This window comes from Doryrhamphus excisus, linkage group LG6, assembly GCF_037039965.1.
Source record: "Doryrhamphus excisus strain RoL-2023G ecotype Guam linkage group LG6, RoL_Dexc_Guam_v1.1, whole genome shotgun sequence".
NCBI lineage: Eukaryota > Metazoa > Chordata > Actinopteri > Syngnathiformes > Syngnathidae > Doryrhamphus > Doryrhamphus excisus.
The window spans coordinates 1843197-1862500 of record NC_136362.1 but is presented as its reverse complement, the minus strand read 5'-3'; the positions used below and the strand labels follow the sequence as shown (position 1 = coordinate 1862500).

Sequence of the window (19304 nt, the reverse complement as noted above, 5' to 3'; positions counted from 1 at the left end):
AAAGGTTTGCAAGAGACCTCCATGGTGTCGCACCGGCTGCTCTGAGCATGTACCCGAATACAGTGCACCTCGCTGGGCCACAGCAGGTTCCTTCCCCCCCTCTGTACTCTGCTTCTCCTGGTAGTGCTAGGAGTCATGTCATGATATTTCTTCCAGTCCTTCTCACCTCCAGGTGTGCACCAACTATACCTCCATGTACATAAATAGCGGTGACTCCGGCGTAGCGTTATGCACTCCTGCTTACACTGGTCACTGATTCAGAGGTGATGGCTGAATGGAAGCAATAATATGCATTAGCCATAACGAAGACTCATGAATGTTTACATCTTGGATTTGAACCCTGGTGCTTTTTTTTTCATTCGTTGCATCTTTCACATCCCGACAGGAGAAAGGAGAGGCGGGGGAACAGGCCTGCCCCTCCAGCCCCGAGGCCTCGAACAGCGCCCCGCCTCACAGCCGTCCCACCCACCGCTGGCACGTCATCGCACGCCATTGGCTCCGCCAGACTCGCCGTCGGGCCGGCGGGGTCCTTGCGGTAAGTACCAGAACCTTAGATGAAAATAAGACATAGAAATGTCTTTACCACCGAAATATACTTTTTAAACATGATTAGAGACCTCTAGAGATGAAATAACACCCCTATAGTCACCTTTACACCCCTATTACCCAATATAGTAGACATAATAAGAGAAAATAAGACATTGAAAACATGTTTACCACCTTCTGAATACACTTTTTAAAACGTGATTAGAGACCTCTAGGCCTGAAATAACACCCCTATAGTTCTCTTTGCACTCCTATGACCCAATATAGTAGACATAATAAGAGGAAATAAGACATAGAAAATGTGTTTACCACCTAAATACGCTTTTAAAACATGATTAGAGACCTCTAGACATGAAATAACAACCCTATAGTCACCTTTACACCCCTATTACCCAATATAGTAGACATAATAAGAGAAAATAAGACATTGAAAACATGTTTAACACCTTCTAAATACACTTTTTAAACGTGATTAGAGACCTCTAGGCCTGAAATAACACCTCTATAGTTCTCTTTGAACTCCTATGACCCAATATAGTAGACATAATAAGAGAAAATAAGACATTGAAAACATGTTTAACACCTTCTAAATACACTTTTTAAACGTGATTAGAGACCTCTAGGCCTGAAATAACACCCCTATAGTTCTCTTTGCACTCCTATGACCCAATATAGTAGACATAATAAGAGGAAATAAGACATAGAAAATGTGTTTACCACCTAAATATGCTTTTAAAACATGATTAGAGACCTCTAGACATGAAATAACAACCCTATAGTCACCTTTACACCCCTATTACCCAATATAGTAGACATAATAAGAGAAAATAAGACATTGAAAACATGTTTAACACCTTCTAAATACACTTTTTAAACGTGATTAGAGACCTCTAGGCCTGAAATAACACCTCTATAGTTCTCTTTGAACTCCTATGACCCAATGTAGTAGACATAATAAGAGGAAATAAGACATAGAAAATGTGTTTACCACCTACATACACTTTTTAAATGTAATTAGAGACCTCTATGCCTGAAATAACACCCCTATAGTCACCTTTATACCCCTATTACTCAATATAGTAGACATAATAAGAGAAAATACGACATTGAAAACATGTTTACCGCCTTCTAAATACAGGTTTTAAACATGTTTAGAGACCTCTAGGCCTGAAATAACACCCCTATAGTTCTCTCTGCACTCCTATGACCTAATATAGTAGACATAATAAGAGGAAATAAGACATAGAAAATGTGTTTACCACCTAAATATACTTTTTAAACATGATTAGAGACCTCTAGACATGAAATAACACCCCTATAGTCACTTTTACACCCCTATTACCCAATATAGTAGACATAAGGTGCGGTGTAGTACTCTGTAGAGTACACACAGTACCAGGTACCGATGACTCCTTCCCTTGCGTGCAGGACTGTGATGACCAGCTGATGCCAGCAGGCGACTGGAAGGTAAGCTACCCTTCTTGTCCTCATCCATTCATCTGTGTGTGTGAAATATAATTAATCATAATTAATTATGATTAATTAAATGTTCATTGGGTTCGAGTTCATTGCATGGGATTTCCGAGCATCCCTAAATGCAGCAAATTGTACTTTTTTTTTCTTTTTGTTCATTTCGAGCACAAATATAGGCATAATTAGGACGCTGTTGTTATTTTCGGAGTGTCAGTGAATGCATCTCTGGTGCTAATCAGGAAGAGGACTATGTGTGTGTGTGAGAGAGTTAAAGAGCCATGGATGGTGTCGGAATAGCACTACTGTTGATGTTATTCCGGTCGGAATAACGCCGAGGTAGGGCGAAAGACGTCCAACAGCGCCAGCCGGTGGCGGGATGGAGAAGCAGAAAACTGAGCCAATCCTCGCTTGCCTGCTCCGCCCCCCCACCACCACCACGGTGGGAGTGAGATAGGAAGAGGGGGGATGGGTTTAAAGTCTGCAGACAAAGACACTGCAGCAGTGTGGAGCGTCGCCATTCGTCCTGCATCGCTTCTCATCAGTACCGAATCCCCGCTGGCTAGCCTGTCCGCACCTTCCTCCCCCTCCTTTTTTGGCGCCTCAGAGCTACACGCCGGGATCATGCCTGAATGCTGGGACGGGGTGAGTGACACATGAGGAACATAACATGGCTTCAGCAAGGAGGAAGACATGATGACCCACTGACACACTCCACACATGCGGAGAACCATAGTAGGGAAGGGGGGGAAGCCACCTGCTGTAGCCCAGCAAGGTGCACTATATTCGGGCACATGCTTCCAGAAGGCGGTGTGACGCCATGGAGGTCGCTGGCAAACCTTTTACACTTTTCCAATGTTTCAGCAGTGCTTCGGGCGGGATGGATGGTTAGAGGTGTTGATGCTGAAATAATAGGCGGAGGATCTGGCGGGATGAGGTGCCAGGGTGGGGGTTCATGTGATGATATAGGTGATGCTGATCACATGGACAGGATGGGAGCATGGCCGGAGAACAGCTTGCATTAGGAAAGGCATCAGGTCTGCACAGCACGCCAACACGCACACTCTGGTCCACTCGCAGGATGTGGCTCAGGGCTACGTGTGTTTACATGGCAACACCGGATCATCACGATTGATAATGTCTACCACGATGTCTTGAATTGGAGCTGATGTTGCAAAAAAAAAAAAAACAAGTAGAATTTGAACTGATAATTTTAGTGTACATTAGTTGAAATATAGTCACATCTACACTCCTATTGCCCAATATAGTAGACATCATAACCTTCTAAATGCACTGTAACATCAATAGAGACCTCCAGGCATGAAATAACACCCCCATAGTCACCTTTACACTCCTATTACCCAATATAGTAGACATCATAAGAGAAAATAAGACCTAGAAAACCTGTTTACCACCTTGTAAATACACTTTTTAACATCAATAGAGACCTCCAGGCATGAAATAACACCCCCATAGTCACCTTTACACTCCTATTACCCAATATAGTAGACATCATAAGAAAATGTAAGACAGAGGAAAACCTGTTTACCACCTTTATAAATACTCCTTTTATCATTAGAGCCCTCTAGACATGAAATAGCAACCCTATAGTCATCTTTATACCCCTATTAAGTAATGTAGTGGATATCATAAGACATAGAAAACCTGTTTACCACCTTCTAAATACACTTTTTTAACATCATTAGAGCCCTCTAAACATGAAATAACACCCCTATAGTCATCTTTACACTCATATCACCAATATAGTAGACATCATAAGAGAAAATAAGACTAAGAAGACCTGTTTACACCTTCTAAATACACTTTTTAACATCATTAGAGCCGTCTAGACATGAAATAACACCCCTATAGTCACCTTTGTACCCCTATTAACTAACCTAGTACACATCATAAGAGAAAATAAGACACATAAGACATAGAAAACCTGTTTACCACCTTCTAAATACACATTTTAACATCATTAGAGACCACCAGAGATGAAATAGCAACCCTATAGTCATCTTTACACTCCTATTACCCAATATAGTAAACATCATAAAACACATAAGACACAGAAAACCTTTTTAACACCTTCGAAATACACCTTTTAACATCATTAGAGACCTCTAGACATGAAATAACACCCCTATAGTCATCTTTACACTCATATCACCCAATATAGTAGACATCATAAGAAAAAATAAGACTAAGAAGACCTGTTTACACCTTCTAAATACACTTTTTAACATCATTGGAGCCCTCTAGACATGAAATAGCACCCCTATAGTCACCTTTACACCCATATTAACTAATGTAGTGGACATCATAAGAGAAAATACCACACATAAGACATAGAAAACCTCTTACCACCTTGTAAATATGCTTTTGTACATTATTAGAGCCCTCTAGACATGACATAACACCCCTATAGTCACATGTAATACCTCCATTAAGCAATATAGTAGACATATAAGGGAAAATAAGATATTTACTGACATGTTAGCATTGGAAGAGTTTCATGTTTGTTTTTGTTTTTTTGCTACCTGTTCTGTACAGTACTTCCTGTGGTGGCTGTTGTCTCAGCATTGTGACATTACTGTGACACCTAGTGACCAGTGTAGAATACTGTTATACTGTAATTACTGTATATGTATATGATAGGAATACATGATGGAGTATGTATAGTACGTGTTCCCAGACGGCTCCTCGTACACGTGGTCAGCAAGCAGGTGATCCAGGTGTTGTTCTGCCCTGACAGGAACACGATGTGGAGACCCCTTTCGGGATGCTGCATGTGGTGATCCGCGGGGCGCCCAAAGGGAACAAGCCCGCCATCCTCACCTATCATGATGTGGGACTCAACCGTGAGTACTCAAACCATTTCAGGCTGAAACAAAAGAAAGAGAAAATGAGTGTGGAAAAAAACATCCATGGTGGAAAAAGTAGGTCAGAAAAACATTCAAAGGGGGCGGGGCCAGGAGTGCGGCTCTACAATGGTGGGGGTGGGAGGGGGGGGGGGGGTAATATCGTGCTGTCATGCAGATCACGACTTAATCTGCCATATCTACCTTTTGCCTTTTGGATGCCCCAAGAAGAAAACAAAGAGCACAGTCATTCCATAGTACATGTTCAATGTACTATGTACTGTATGTACAAATACTGCATGACACTGTATCTCCACCCTCGGGTAGACAAGCTGTGCTTCAACACCTTCTTCAGCAATGAGGACATGCAGGAGATCACCAAGCACTTTGTTGTTTGCCACGTGGACGCCCCAGGACAGCAGATTGGAGCGTCGCAGTTGCCACAAGGGTACGATACCCGATACGATACGATGTGTAAACATTTAAAAAAACACAAACATTACTACGACCACATTGGAGTATAGAGAGAGGGAGGCATAAGCAGCTAACCTTTGGCACATTAGCATTGCGAGCATGTATATAAACACTTATCATACTAGATGTTAGCATGCTAATGTTAGCATTGCTAGCAAGCAAGCATTTTCAACTATTTTCATAGGTAGACACATACGTACATAAAAACTTAACACTAGCATGCTCGGTGCGTTAGCATTGCTAGCATGCCAATGTTATACTATTTCCATAGGTAGACACATGCATAAACACTTATCATACTAGGTGTTAGCATGCTAATGTTATGCTATTTTCATAGGTAGACACGTACATAAACACTTATCATACTAGGTGTTAGCATGCTAATGTTATATTATTTTCATAGGTGGACACGTGCATAAACACTTATTATCATACTAGGCGTTAGCATGCTGATGTTATACTATTTTCATAGGTAGACACGTACATAAACACTTATTATCATACTAGATGTTAGCATGCTAATGTTAGCATTACTAGAAAGCAAGCATTTTCACATACATAAAAACTCTGTGTGGACATTCTAATGTTAGCATCGCTAGCATGCCAACGTTAGCATTATTAGCAAGCAAGCATTTTCAACTATTTTCATAGGTAGACATACGTACATAAAAGCTTAACACTAGCATGCTCGGTGCGGACATTCTAATGTTAGCATTGCTAGCATGCCAATGTTATACTATTTCCATAGGTAGACACATGCATAAACACTTATTATCATACTCGGTGTTAGCATGCTAATGTTATACTATTTTCATGGGTAGACATGTACATAAACACTTATTATCAAAGTAGGTGTTAGCATTACTAGCAAGCATTTTCAACTATTTTCATGGGTTTGGTGTGGACTGTCTAATGTGAGCATTGCTAGCATGCCAATGTTGTACTATTTTCATAGGTAGACACTTGCATAAACACTTTTTATCATACTAGGTGTTAGCATTGCTAGCAAGCAAGCATTTTCAACTATTTTCATAGGTAGACACATAGATAAAAACTTAGCACTAGCATGCTCGGTGTGGACATTCTAATGTTAGCATTGCTAGCATGCCAATGTTATACTATTTTCATAGGTAGACATGTGCATAAACACTTATTATCATACTAGGCGTTTTCATGCTAATCTTATACTATTTTTATAGGTAGACATGTACATAAACACTAATTATTAAAAACTAAGTGTTAGCATTACTAGCAAGCATTTTCAACTATTTTCATGGGTAGACGCATAGATTAAAAACTGGCTCGGTGTGGACATTCTAATATTAGAATTGCTAGCATGCCAATGTTATACTGTTTTCATAGGTAAACATGTGCATAAACACTTATTGTCATACTCGATGTTAGCATGCTCATGTTAGCATTGCTAGCAAGCAAGCATTTTCAACTATTTTCATCGGTAGACACGTAGATAAAAACTTATCAAACTAGGTGTTAGCATGCTAATGTTAGCATTACGAGCAAGCATTTTCAACTATTTTCATGGGTAGATGCATAGATTAAAAACTGGCTCGGTGACATTCTAATATTAGCATTGCTAGCATGCCAATATTTTTATAGGTAGACACGTGCATAAACATTTATTGTCATACTAGGCGTTAGCATGCTAATGTTATAATATTTTCATAGGTAGACACGTGCATAAACACTTATTGTCATCTAGGCGTTAGCATGCTAATGTTATACTATTTTCATAGGTAGACATGTACATAAACACTTATTATCAAACTAAGTGTTAGCATTACTAGCAAGCATTTTCAACTATTTTCATGGGTTTGGTGTGGACTGTCTCATGTTAGCATTGCTAGCATGTCAATGTTATACTATTTTCATAGGTAGACACATGCATAAACACTTATCATACTAGGTGTTAGCATGCTAATGTTAGCATTGTTAGCAAGCAAGCATTTTCAACTATTTTCATAGGTAGACGCATAGATAAAAACTTAGCACTAGCATGCTCAGCATGGACATTGTAATGTTAGCATTGCTAGCATGCTTATCAAACTAGGTGTTAGCATTACTAGCAAACATTTTCAACTATTCCTTAGTAATTCTAGTAATTCCTTGACTGTAATGTTGGATGATTGTTTGGTCCACCAGGTACCAGTACCAGAGCATGGAGCAGCTGGCCGGCATGTTGCCCACTGTGGTGCAGCATTTTGGGTACTTGAACCAACACACGCCACCCCCCTTCATCCCGTCCTCCATCTCCATCTGAGTGGCTTAAATGCTCCCTTTCAGATTCAAGAGCATCGTGGGGATCGGCGTTGGAGCAGGATCCTACGTCCTGGCCAAGTTTGCTGTAAGTTCAAGCTAACCGCTGTTTGCTCAATGCTAACTAGCTAAATAAATGACCAGATTTAAACGACAACATAAATGTCCAGCTGATCTTCCCTGAGCTTGTGGAGGGTTTGGTTCTGGTCAACATCGACCCCAACGGGAAAGGATGGATTGACTGGGCCGCATCCAAGGTACCCGCCAAGAAGTCCTGTCAGGGGTGGATGATGGCGTTCATCATCACACAGCTTCTCATTCCCTTTCTCTCCACCAGCTGTCAGGACTGACGAGTACCCTGCCCGATACTGTGCTGCCCCACCTTTTCAGTCAGGTACCGTTTTTCATGGCCACGCCCCTAAGGGGCTGTTGTCCACATGACCCAGACTTTACTGGAACCGCTGAGAATGTCAAATATCATATTCATTTTCCATAGTCTACTCTGGTCTACTCTAGTCTATTGTGGTCTACTCTACTCTGGTCTGCTCTGGTCTACTCTAGTCTATTGTGGTCTACTCTACTCTGGTCTACTCTAGTCTGCTCTGGTCTACTCTACTCTGGTCTACTTTAGTCTACTCTGCTCTGGTCTACTCTACTCTGGTCTACTCTAGTCTGCTCTGGTCTACTCTACTCTGGTCTACTCTAGTCTGGTCTACTCTACTCTGGTCTACTTTAGTCTACTCTGCTCTGGTCTACTCTACTCTGGTCTACTTTAGTCTACTCTGCTCTGGTCTACTCTACTCTGGTCTACTCTAGTCTGCTCTGGTCTACTCTACTCTGGTCTACTTTAGTCTACTCTGCTCTGGTCTACTCTACTCTGGTCTACTCTACTCTGCTCTGGTCTACTCTACTCTGGTCTACTCTAGTCTGCTCTGGTCTACTCTACTCTGGTCTACTTTAGTCTACTCTGCTCTGGTCTACTCTACTCTGGTCTACTTTAGTCTACTCTGCTCTGGTCTACTCTACTCTGGTCTACTCTAGTCTGCTCTGGTCTACTCTACTCTGGTCTACTTTAGTCTACTCTGCTCTGGTCTACTCTACTCTGGTCTGCTCTGGTCTAGTCTGGTCTACTTTACGCTGGTCTACTTTAGTCTACTCTGCTCTACTCTGGTCTCGTCTGCTCTGGTCTACTCTACTCTGGTCTACTCTACTCTATTCTGGTCTACTCTATTCTGGTCTACTCTAGTCTGGTCTGGTCTACTCTACTCTACTCTACTCTGGTCTGGTCTACTCTGGTCTGGTCTACTCTATTCTGGTCTACTCTATTCTGGTCTACTCTATTCTGGTCTGCTCTATTCTGGTCTACTCTACTCTATTCTGGTCTACTCTGGTCTGGCCTACTCTATTCTGGTCTGGTCTGGTCTGGTCTACTCTACTGTACTCTGGTCTACTCTACTGTACTCTGGTCTACTCTACTGTACTCCGGTCTACTCTACTCCACTCTACTATGTTCTACTGTACTCTGGTCTACTCTACTCTACTGCTATAAAAACAATATTGTTTTCTATCCTTCCATCCATCCCTAAATCAGTCTATCCTTCAATCCTTCCATCCAACCATCATTCCTTGCCTGTCTGCATCCATCCATCCTTCCTTCCCTCCCTCTTTCCTTGTCTGTTTTTGTCCTCTGGGGTCCTGAAGATGGTGGAACCTTTGGTTTGGGGTCTGGATGACTAAGAAACAAACTTTAAATGACAAGTTTTCATCTTTCATCTAAAAAGTCATTCCATGTGGAGAAACACAACAACAAATTTATGAGCAAAAAAACACCCAAAACTTGACCCTGCGAGTCCTCGGAGACCCCCAGCGGGTTAAGCGGGGTCCACTGTGGTACGTGTAGCTCCGCCTCCTCTTTTCGTGACGATGCCAAACGTTTTATGAACAGGAGGAGCTGATGAACAACACGGAGCTGGTGCAGAGCTACCGGCAGCAGATCAACAACAACATCAACCAGTTCAACCTGCAGCTTTTCTGGAACATGTACAACAGGTACGCCCCCCCAATGTCACCCCCCCACATTCTTTTGAGGAATTTATGTGTGATATGAAGTTATGAGATTGTCTTCTGCAGCCGGAGGGACTTGGAAATGAGCCGCAGTGGAACTGTACTCAATGCCAAAACCCTGAAGTAAGTCCACAAAGTCCACAGTCGCTCACCTTCACACCTTCCGACACCCACATATGGATGTTTTATCTAAATCAGGGGTCTCAAACACGCGGCCCGCGGGCCAAATGTGGCCCACAGGACACTAGTTTGCGGCCCCCGCCTTGATATGAAAGTTTAATTTTTGATATGGATGCTGTATGGTATCATGTACCCAGACAAAATTGTTACGTTTGATTAATGTTCATGTTCATGTAAGATATGATACCAAATGCTAACACAAGAGGAAGGCTAAACATGGCCACACACGGTCGGTTCGAGCGGGATCCATCGGGAATATCAACCATACCAAACCATAATAAGAAAATTGTAAACAGATTTTGTTGGAAAATATAGCAGTGCCTTGGTTAACATAATCAATCCGTCCCAGACGCTCCAACTCAAACCAAGGCGGACTTTAACCACAGCAAGTTTTCCCATTAAAAAAAAAAAAAATGTACATCAAATTCATCAGTTCCAAAACGCCCAAAATGCTGTAGTTAGCATGCTAACTTTGACCATGTTAAGTCTTTATGTACGTTTATACATTTGAACATGGATTAAATGCTAACAAGGGAGCATGTATAAATCAGGGGTCTCAAAAACGCGGCCCGCGGGCCAAGTGTGGCCCGCATGACACTAGTTTGAGTTTGATTAATGTTCATTACGTTTGATTAATGTTCATGTTAAAGGTTAAATAATTGTTAATAGTTATCCTCGCTATCCGTGTGGAAGTGGTAATTTTTTGGCTATTTAAGTTTAAAGGAAATAACTTGTTTTTAGGTCGCTAGCTCTCTAGTTTGCGAGTTTCATTTTAATCTGAAAAAAAATAATTTGTCTACCCAAGTTTTTATTATTTTTTATTATTTTTTATTTTTATTATTATTGTTATTTTTTTTAAATATTATTATTATTATATTTATTTATTACTGATTGATTGATTGATATATTTTTCTGTTTTTAATAAATGTGTTTTTTTTGGGGGGGAAACCTGATGCGGCCCAGTCTCACCCAGTCCCTAGCTCCAGTGGCCCCCCAGGTAAATTGAGTTTGAGACCCCTAATGATCTAAATCCTGTTGGCTTGGTTTTTAGATGTCCCGTTATGCTAGTGGTGGGAGACAACGCCCCCGCAGAGGACGGCGTGGTGAGTCAGACATCTTTTGCTACTTTGTTCAGCACCCTGGACAGCACTAATCTTCTATCTCGCTGCCGTTCATGAGCGTGGAAGAGGAGCAATTGCATGAATGTTTTGCGGAGTGAGTGAGTGGGCTGTCTTCATATGGGGGGGGGGTAATTCGGGACCAGATGGGCTTGTTTTTGACTCCGAGGCTCAGCCCGGATATGCATGCTTCTGTCCGAGTTAATCCAAAGGAGTTAAAAGGAAGCTTTATTGGATGCGACATGACCGATGATGTCAGCTCTGTTTGGATTCTAAATAGAAATGTTGATGTTTTGGAACAGCGCTGTGGGGACGGGGACGGGGGGGGGGGAGTCATGGCTGCAGCACATTGCAGTATGTAGGTCACTCTTGTGGTGATGCAATGTTTTCGCTTTTCTGTGCGTTATATTGATATGCCATCCTTGGGTCCGTTCCACCCGGCCGGCTGGGGGTTCCTCCCTTTGATGTGGGGGTCCGCCCCCATCTGTCGGGGTCAGGGGGCCAGGGTGCTGGTCCCCCGATGGCACGACCTGCGGCTCCTCCCAATGTGGACGGCCCCAAAGGACGGCCTTTGCAGGAAAAGTGTTATACAAATAAAGTTTTGATTTGATTTGAGAGAAAAACTGCTAGCATGAGGAAGCTAACGATGCATTCAACGGGAAAGGAACGCTACACCTAGCGTAAAAAAGAAAAAGCTACAAAATGTAGCGTTACCTTTTGGCTAGTGGCTAGCGTGTGCTCAAGCTAGTCGCTAGCCGGCTAGTCGCTAGCTGCCGTAAGGTATTCTTGGGGCGGAACAACGTTTCTAATAATAATAATAATAATAATAATAATACTGACATGATAGGGTTAGGGTCTTTTTTTATCTGTTTGTATATCTTTACAAGATAGTAGTCTCTGACTTCCTGTATTTGCTGACCATGATGGTTTTCTTCTCAAAGGTGGACTGCAACTCCAAACTGGACCCAACCAACACCACCTTCCTGAAGGTAATGACAGTAGGAGTAGGAGTCATTGACACTTCCCTAACTTCCTGTTTTACATTTTAATCACATAATATTTGTTTATTGTATCAAGGCTTTTAGACTTTGTCAGGAAACTCTATTTCAACAAAATAAAAGCAAATTAAAATTATATATAATCTGAAAAAAATAATTTGTCTACCCACCGACTATATGTGGTTTTTATTATTTGCCGTTTTATTATTATTATTATTATTATATTTATTTATTACTGATTGATTGATTTTCTTCTCGATTTTTCATCTTATTTTGTGTAGAAAAATAAAAATTAAGATATTTAAGAACAGTGGAATGTTTTATCAGAGCTTTTATTGTAGAAATTGGAACCAAAGCGAAGTTTTTAAAAAAATTTTGTTTTTAATAAATGCGTTTTTTTTTTTGTTTTTTTTTTAAAACCTGATGCGACCCAGTCTCACCCAGACCTGAGCTCCAGTGGCCCCCAAGTAAATTGAGTTTGAAACCCCTGGTATATGACATAACCTGTCCTACATTTTTGAGGGCCTTAAAGGGGATGTTTTCCATTTGTCACAGCCGCCCCCCCCAAACCCCGCGGCAACAGGAAATATTTGGTATTTGTACTTTTGATGCTTCATGATGTCTTCTACACTCAAAAGTTGCTTTGTGGCTTCTTCTCACCTGACAGATGGCTGACTCTGGTGGACTTCCCCAGCTGACCCAGGTCTGACCCAGGTCCCACATCCCAAACCGGCTCATTCCAAGTCCATTTGAAACTGGCAGTCTCACGTGCTTCTCCTCTTTTCCAGCCTGGGAAGCTCACTGAAGCGTTCAAGTATTTCCTTCAGGGTATGGGCTACAGTAAGTACCCACCCATTTGGGGGCCATATCTTCCTTAGGGCTGTGCTATTCCAGAACAAATGAAAGTAATGAAACTAAATGATAGTTAGTCAGGTTAGGAGTGAGGGGTTAGGAGTGAGGAGTTAGAGTTAGTTGGGTTAGGAGTGAGGGGTTAGAGTTAGTCGGGTTAGGAGTGAGGAGTTAGGGTTAGTCGGGTTAGGAGTGAGGCGTTAGTCGGGTTAGGAGTGAGGAGTTAGGGTTAGTGGGTTAGGAGTGAGGTGTTAGTCGGGTGAGGAGTTAGAGTTAGTCGGGTTAGGAGTGAGGGGTTAGAGTTAGTCGGGTTAGGAGTGAGGAGTTAGGGTTAATTGGGTTAGGAGTGAGGGGTTAGAGTTAGTTTGGTTAGTAGAGAGGAATAAGGGGTTAGAGTTAGTCGGGTTAGTAGTGAGGAGTAAGGGGCTAGAGTTAGTCGGGTTAGGTGTGAGGGGCTAGGGTTAGAGTTAGTTGGGTTAGGAATGATGGGCTAGGGTTAGTTGGGTTAAGAATGAGGGGTTAGGGTTATAGTTAGTCGGGTTAGGAGTAAGGGGTTAGAGTTAGTTTGGTTAGGTGTGAGGAGTAAGGGGTTAGAGTTAGTTTGGTTAGGTGTGAGGAGTAAGGGGTTAGAGTTAGTTCGGTTAGTAGAGAGGAGTAAGGGGCTAGAGTTAGTCGGGTTAGGTGTGAGGAGTAAGGGGTTAGAGTTAGTCGGGTTAGGTGTGAGGGGCTAGGGTTAGAGTTAGTTGGGTTAGGAGTGAGGGGTTACGGTTATAGTTAGTCGGGTAAGGGGTTATAGTTAGTCGGGTTAGGAGTGAGGGGTTAGAGTTAGTCGGGTTAGGTGTGAGGGGTTAGAGTTAGTCAGGTGAGGAGTTAGGGTTATAGTTAGTCGGGTTAGGAGTGAGGAGTTAGGGTTATAGTTAGTCGAGTGAGGAGTAAGGGGTTAGAGTTAGTTGGGTGAGGAGTAAGGGGTTAGAGTTAGTCGGGTTAGGAGTGAGGAGTAAGGGGTTAGAGTTAGTCGGGTTAGGAGTGAGGGGTTGGGTTTCAGTTAGTTGGGTTAGGAGTGAGGGGTTGGGTTAGAGTTAGTCGGGTCAGGCAGTGGTATTTCCTTTGTGTTGTGTTGATGTACTTCAGCAGGACTAGCGTTTGCAGTCTTGGATTAATTGTGGCGTCTGTCTCTCTCAGTCGCTTATGTGAAGGATCGGAGGTTGAGTGGAGGGCCAGGTACTTCCTCCTCCTCCACTTTTGTCTGGCCCTGAATGAGCTCATTTGATTACAATCCCATCGATGCTTGTTTGTTTTTTTTTAACTTTTTTTTTAACTTTTTTTTTTTTACTTAAAGGCCCTCCATTTTGGAATGTTTACTAAATATTTTTTCCTTGATTGGAAAAAAATATAATATTCTTTCTTTGTGTTCCCCATCCTGCCTTTGCATGGACCTCTGCTAGATGAACGCTCATCCTTTGAAACCTACTGGAGGGCTGCCTGCTAAGCAAGCATGCTAGCAAACACATACAGTAGCTAGAACGTGCCGTACCCCAAATAATCACATCCTGTTTGACTCAATGAATTCATTGGCGAATGAACAATTCATCGAGAAATACAAAGGGTTGAGTTTCACAGATTCCCGGGTGCTCAACAAAGACTCGAGTCTCAGGGAGTCATGGGTTCTCAACAAAGGGTTGAGTTTCACGGACTCCCAGGTGCTCGACAAAGACTCGAGTCTCGGGGACTCATGGGTTCTTAACAAAAGGTTGAGTTTCACAGATTCCCGGGTGCTCGACAAAGTTTCTAGTCTCAGGGACTCATGGGGTCTCAACAAAGGGTTGAGTTTCACAGACTCCCAGGTGCTCGATGAAGACTCGAGTCTCAGGGACTCATGGGTTCTCAACAAAGGGTTGAGTTTCACAGATTCCCGGGAGCTCGACAAAGACTAGAGTCTCAGGGACTCATGGGTTCTCAACAAAGGGTTGAGTTTCACAGATTCCCAGGTGCTCGACAAAGACTCGAGTGTCAGGGACTCATGGGTTCTTAACAAAGGGTTGAGTTTCACAGACTCCCGGGTGCTCGACAAAGACTCGAGTTTCAGGGACTCATGGGTTCTCAACAAAGGGTTGAGTTTCACAGATTCCCGGGTGCTCGACAAAGACTCGAGTTTCAGGGACTCATGGGTTCTCAACTAAGGGTTGAGTTTCACAGATTCCCGGGTGCTCGACAAAGACTCGAGTTTCAGGGACTCATGGGTTCTCAACAAAGGGTTGAGTTTCACAGATTCCCGGGTGCTCGACAAAGACTCGAGTTTCAGGGACTCATGGGTTCTCAACTAAGGCTTGAGTTTCACAGATTCCCGGGAGCTCGACAAAGACTCGAGTTTCAGGGACTCATGGGTTCTCAACAAAGGGTTGAGTTTCACAGATTCCCGGGTGCTCGACAAAGACTCGAGTTTCAGGGACTCATGGGTTCTCAACTAAGGGTTGAGTTTCACAGATTCCCGGGAGCTCGACAAAGACTCGAGTCTCAGTGACTCATGGGTTCTCAACAAAGGGCTGAGTTTCACAGATTCCCAGGTGCTCGATGAAGACTCGAGTCTCAGGGACTCATGGGTTCTCAACAAAAGGTTGAGTTTCACAGACTCCCGGGTGCTCGACAAAGACTCGAGTTTCAGGGACTCATGGGTTCTCAACTAAGGGTTGAGTTTCACAGATTCCCGGGAGCTCGACAAAGACTCGAGTCTCAGGGACTCATGGGTTCTCAACAAAGGGCTGAGTTTCACAGATTCCCAGGTGCTCGACAAAGACTCGAATCTCAGGGACTCATGGGTTCTCAACAAAGGTTGAGTTTCACAGACTCCCAGGTGCTCGATGAAGACTCGAGTCTCAGGGACTCATGGGTTCTCAACAAAGGGTTGAGTTTCACAGACTCCCGGGTGCTCGACAAAGACTCGAGTTTCAGGGACTCATGGGTTCTCAACAAAGGGTTGAGTTTCACAGATTCCCAAACAATGACACGCTCTTTTCCTGATCAACTTGTCCCGCCAGTGCCCTCCGCCAGCATGACCCGCTTGGCTCGCTCCAGGACCGCCTCCCTGACTAGCGCCAGCTCCGCAGAAGGGTCACGCTCTCGGGCCTGCGTCCACTCCGACAGCACGGAGGGAGTCGCCACTACCGCCGCCGCCACTGCCGCCGCCCACACCACGGAAGTGTCCTGCTGAGGCAAGGAATCCAAAATGGGTGACCGTAAAGAAATCACTTTGGGGTGTGACGGGGGAGAAGACAGTTGTGGTTGTTTTTATGTGCTAAGTCCTCCCTGGTGTACTGTACTATATCGTTTACCGCCACTTCCATTTTTACTCTTGACTAGCTCATGTTTGTGTTGCTAACTGTCTCCTTATTGGGTGGCCCCTCCCCCGAACCTCCCGTATTTAAGCTCTTTTGATCAATCAACCGGATTCTGGATCAGACCGAACACCGCCTGAGAGGCGGGTCTCGAACCGGGTGTCCAATAAATGCCAACCGTACAGACACAGCAAAAACACCACATACCAGCGATGGTTAGCATAGTAGTTTCCCATGAATCCATCTGTTCATCCATCCATCTTCTACCGCTTATCCGAGGTGGGGTCGTGGGGGCGACAGCCTAGGCAGGGAAGCCCTGATTTCGGATCCCGAGGCGTTCCCAGGCCAGTTGAGAGACATTGTCTCTCCACATGTCTTGTGTCTTCCTGAGGCCTCCTACTGCTCAGATGTGCCCTGACCAGGACTCAGTCCCTAGGGACATGTCCGGGAGGGATCCTGACCAGATGGTCTGGATCAAGTACCTGACCACCAGTGCGAAGGCAACCTGAAAGGCACGGCAGGAAGATACTAAACATTGATGTAGGCCGGGTTAGGGATATTAACTCCCATGACTCTCTCCAGGGTTGGGGTTAGGGATACTAACTCCTGACTCTCTCCAGGGTGAGGGTTAGGGATAATAACTCCTGACTCTCTCCAGGGTTAGAGATACTAACTCCTGACTCTCTCCAGGGTGAGGGTTAGGGACACTAACACTCCTGACTTTCTCCAGTGTTAGGGATACTAACTCTCCTGACTCTCTCCAAGTTTAGGGATACTAACTCCTGACTCGCTCCAGGGTTACGAATACTAACTCCAGACTCTCTGCAGGGGTAGAGTTAGGGATATGAATTCTCCTGAATCTCTCCAGGGCTCGGGATACTAACTCTCCTGACTTTCTCCAGGGTTAGGGATACAAATTCTCCTGACTCTCTCCAGAGTTAGGGATACAAATTCTCCTGACTCTCTCCGAGGTTAGGGATAATAACTCCCCTGACTTTCTCCAGGGTTAGGAATACTAATTCTCCTGACTCTCTCCAGGGTTATGGATACTAACTCCTGACACTCTCCAGGGTTACGGATACTAACTCCTGACTCTCGCCAGGGTTAGAGTTAGGGATACAAATTCTCCTGACTTTTTCTAGGGTTAGGGATACTAACTCCTGACTCTCTCCAGGGTTAGAGTTAGGGATATTAACTCTCCTGACTCTCTCCAGGGTTAGGGATACTAACTCTCCTGACTTTCTCCTGGGTTAGGGATACTACTTCCTGACTCTCTCCTGGTTAGGGATACTACCTCCGGACTCTCTCCAGGGTTAGGGATAATAACTCCCCTGACTTTCTCCTGGGTTAGGGATACTAACTCCTGACTCTCTCCAGGAGTGTTGAGGAATACTAAATCTATAAACCTGCAAGGACTAGAACAGTAGGAGACAGGAAGCGGCTGTTGTTGCTTGTCCTTGTTCGTCCAAGTGGCCCATACTGCTGGGATTGGATTTGCTAGCTTGTTAGCTTGCTTGACAATCATGGACTATTTCTCTTCTTTCAAGTAGAAACATTCTCTAAATGATACAGTAGACCAATCCCTCGCCACTTCCTGTTTATCACCCCTTTTCAAAATAAATTCAGCCATAAATCACAATCTTTCCTAGTTGGAAAGATATGTTGAAGCACACACACGAGAAGGGGTTTTATCAGTGTAAATGTGGCTATAGGGGTGTTAGTTCATGTCTGGAGGGCTCTAATGTTAAAAATGTATTTAGAAGGTGGTTTTCCGATTTTGCCATATTATTATCCCACAATATTGACACAATATTGACAATTATTGACATAATATCGTGACTTTATTGACATAATATCGTGACTTTATTGACATAATATTGTGGCAATAATATTGATATTGCCATAATATCGTGACTTTATTGACATAATATTGTGGCAATAATATCGATATTGCCATAATATCGTGACTTTATTGACATAATATTGTGGCAATAAAGTCACGATATTATGTCAATAAAGTCACGATATTGTATCTAAAGTCACAATATTATGGCAATAAAGTCACAATATTGCCATAATATTGTGACTTTATTGCCATAATATTGTGACTTTATATTAATATTATTGCCATAATATTGTGGCAATAAAGTCACGATATTATGGCAATAAAGTCACAATATTGTATCAATAAAGTCACAATATTATGGCAATATTATTGCCATAATATTGTGACTTTATATTAATATAATGTGACTTTATTGCCATAATAAAGTCACAATATTATTGCTATAATATTGTGACTTTATTGCCATAATATCGCAATAATAATATCATAGTCACAATATTATTGTCATAATATTGTGACTTTATTGTCATAATATCGTGACTTTATATTAATATTATTGCCATAATATTTGCCACAATATCGTGACTTTATTGCCATAATATTGTGACTTTATTGCCATAATAATATGATTTTATTGCCATAATATTATGACTTTTCAACAGAATTTTTAACAAAAATTACATTAGTTGGTCATGATAAATAATTATGATTTCTGAATAATTTACTACTAAAATGATTTTTTTTCCCCTTCATAATATTGCGACTTTATTTTGGTAGAATTGTGTCTTCTTCCTGGTTAGAATGCAACTTTTTTCCTTCCATATCTTGACTTTAATTCTTGCCAACTTAATTTTCCCACAATTTTGACTTGTTCTTGTAACTGACCTTGTCATAACTATATTAATAATAATAATAATAATAATAATAATTTGCCTGTGAGAGGCGGGGCTGTTTTGGAGCCATTTGGGCACCAAGCTCAGAATGTAGGCCGACCCCCGGCCATCTTTAAAAAAAATGTAAAAAATTCCTTCAATAAAAATGTGCCCCGCCTCTAACAGGCCAATGGAAGCTACGTCGTTAGCTTGCTAGCATACTAATGCTGAAAACCACTGCCATCTTTTGTGTCCCTGCAGTGATCCCGTAGCTTGTGCGAAAAATAGGAGTTTAAAGGTGACTATAGGGGTGTTATTTCATGTCTGGAGGGCTCTAATGATGATGAAGAGCCTATTTTGAAGGCGGTAAGCAGTTTTTTTATGTCGTATTTTCTCTTATCCTTTCCACCATATTGG

At 42.7% G+C, this 19304-nt stretch overlaps 1 protein-coding gene across 6 annotated transcripts in view; it reads left to right on the top strand.

Moving 5' to 3' along the window:
- Positions 1 to 17966, top strand: part of ndrg4 (NDRG family member 4) — a 24094-nt gene extending 6128 nt beyond the window's left edge. For 2 of the 6 annotated variants that reach the window (XM_058087310.2, XM_078791103.1), the window contains 16 exons: positions 386 to 535; positions 1975 to 2013; positions 4775 to 4880; positions 5208 to 5328; positions 7515 to 7577; positions 7656 to 7716; positions 7799 to 7885; positions 7966 to 8022; positions 9574 to 9677; positions 9759 to 9815; positions 10924 to 10975; positions 11932 to 11979; positions 12656 to 12691; positions 12777 to 12828; positions 14020 to 14058; positions 15873 to 17966. In XM_058087310.2, the coding sequence (XP_057943293.2) occupies positions 386 to 535; positions 1975 to 2013; positions 4775 to 4880; positions 5208 to 5328; positions 7515 to 7577; positions 7656 to 7716; positions 7799 to 7885; positions 7966 to 8022; positions 9574 to 9677; positions 9759 to 9815; positions 10924 to 10975; positions 11932 to 11979; positions 12656 to 12691; positions 12777 to 12828; positions 14020 to 14058; positions 15873 to 16045 (1245 nt within the window). In that variant the 3' untranslated portion in view covers positions 16046 to 17966. Of the gene's footprint in view, positions 1 to 385; positions 536 to 1974; positions 2014 to 2508; positions 2662 to 4774; positions 4881 to 5207; positions 5329 to 7514; positions 7578 to 7655; positions 7717 to 7798; positions 7886 to 7965; positions 8023 to 9573; positions 9678 to 9758; positions 9816 to 10923; positions 10976 to 11931; positions 11980 to 12655; positions 12692 to 12776; positions 12829 to 14019; positions 14059 to 15872 lie in introns of those variants that run through there. The other 4 variants (XM_058087311.2, XM_078791104.1, XM_058087312.2 and 1 more) reach the window with 3 other exon arrangements.
- Positions 17967 to 19304: the final 1338 nt, after the last annotated feature.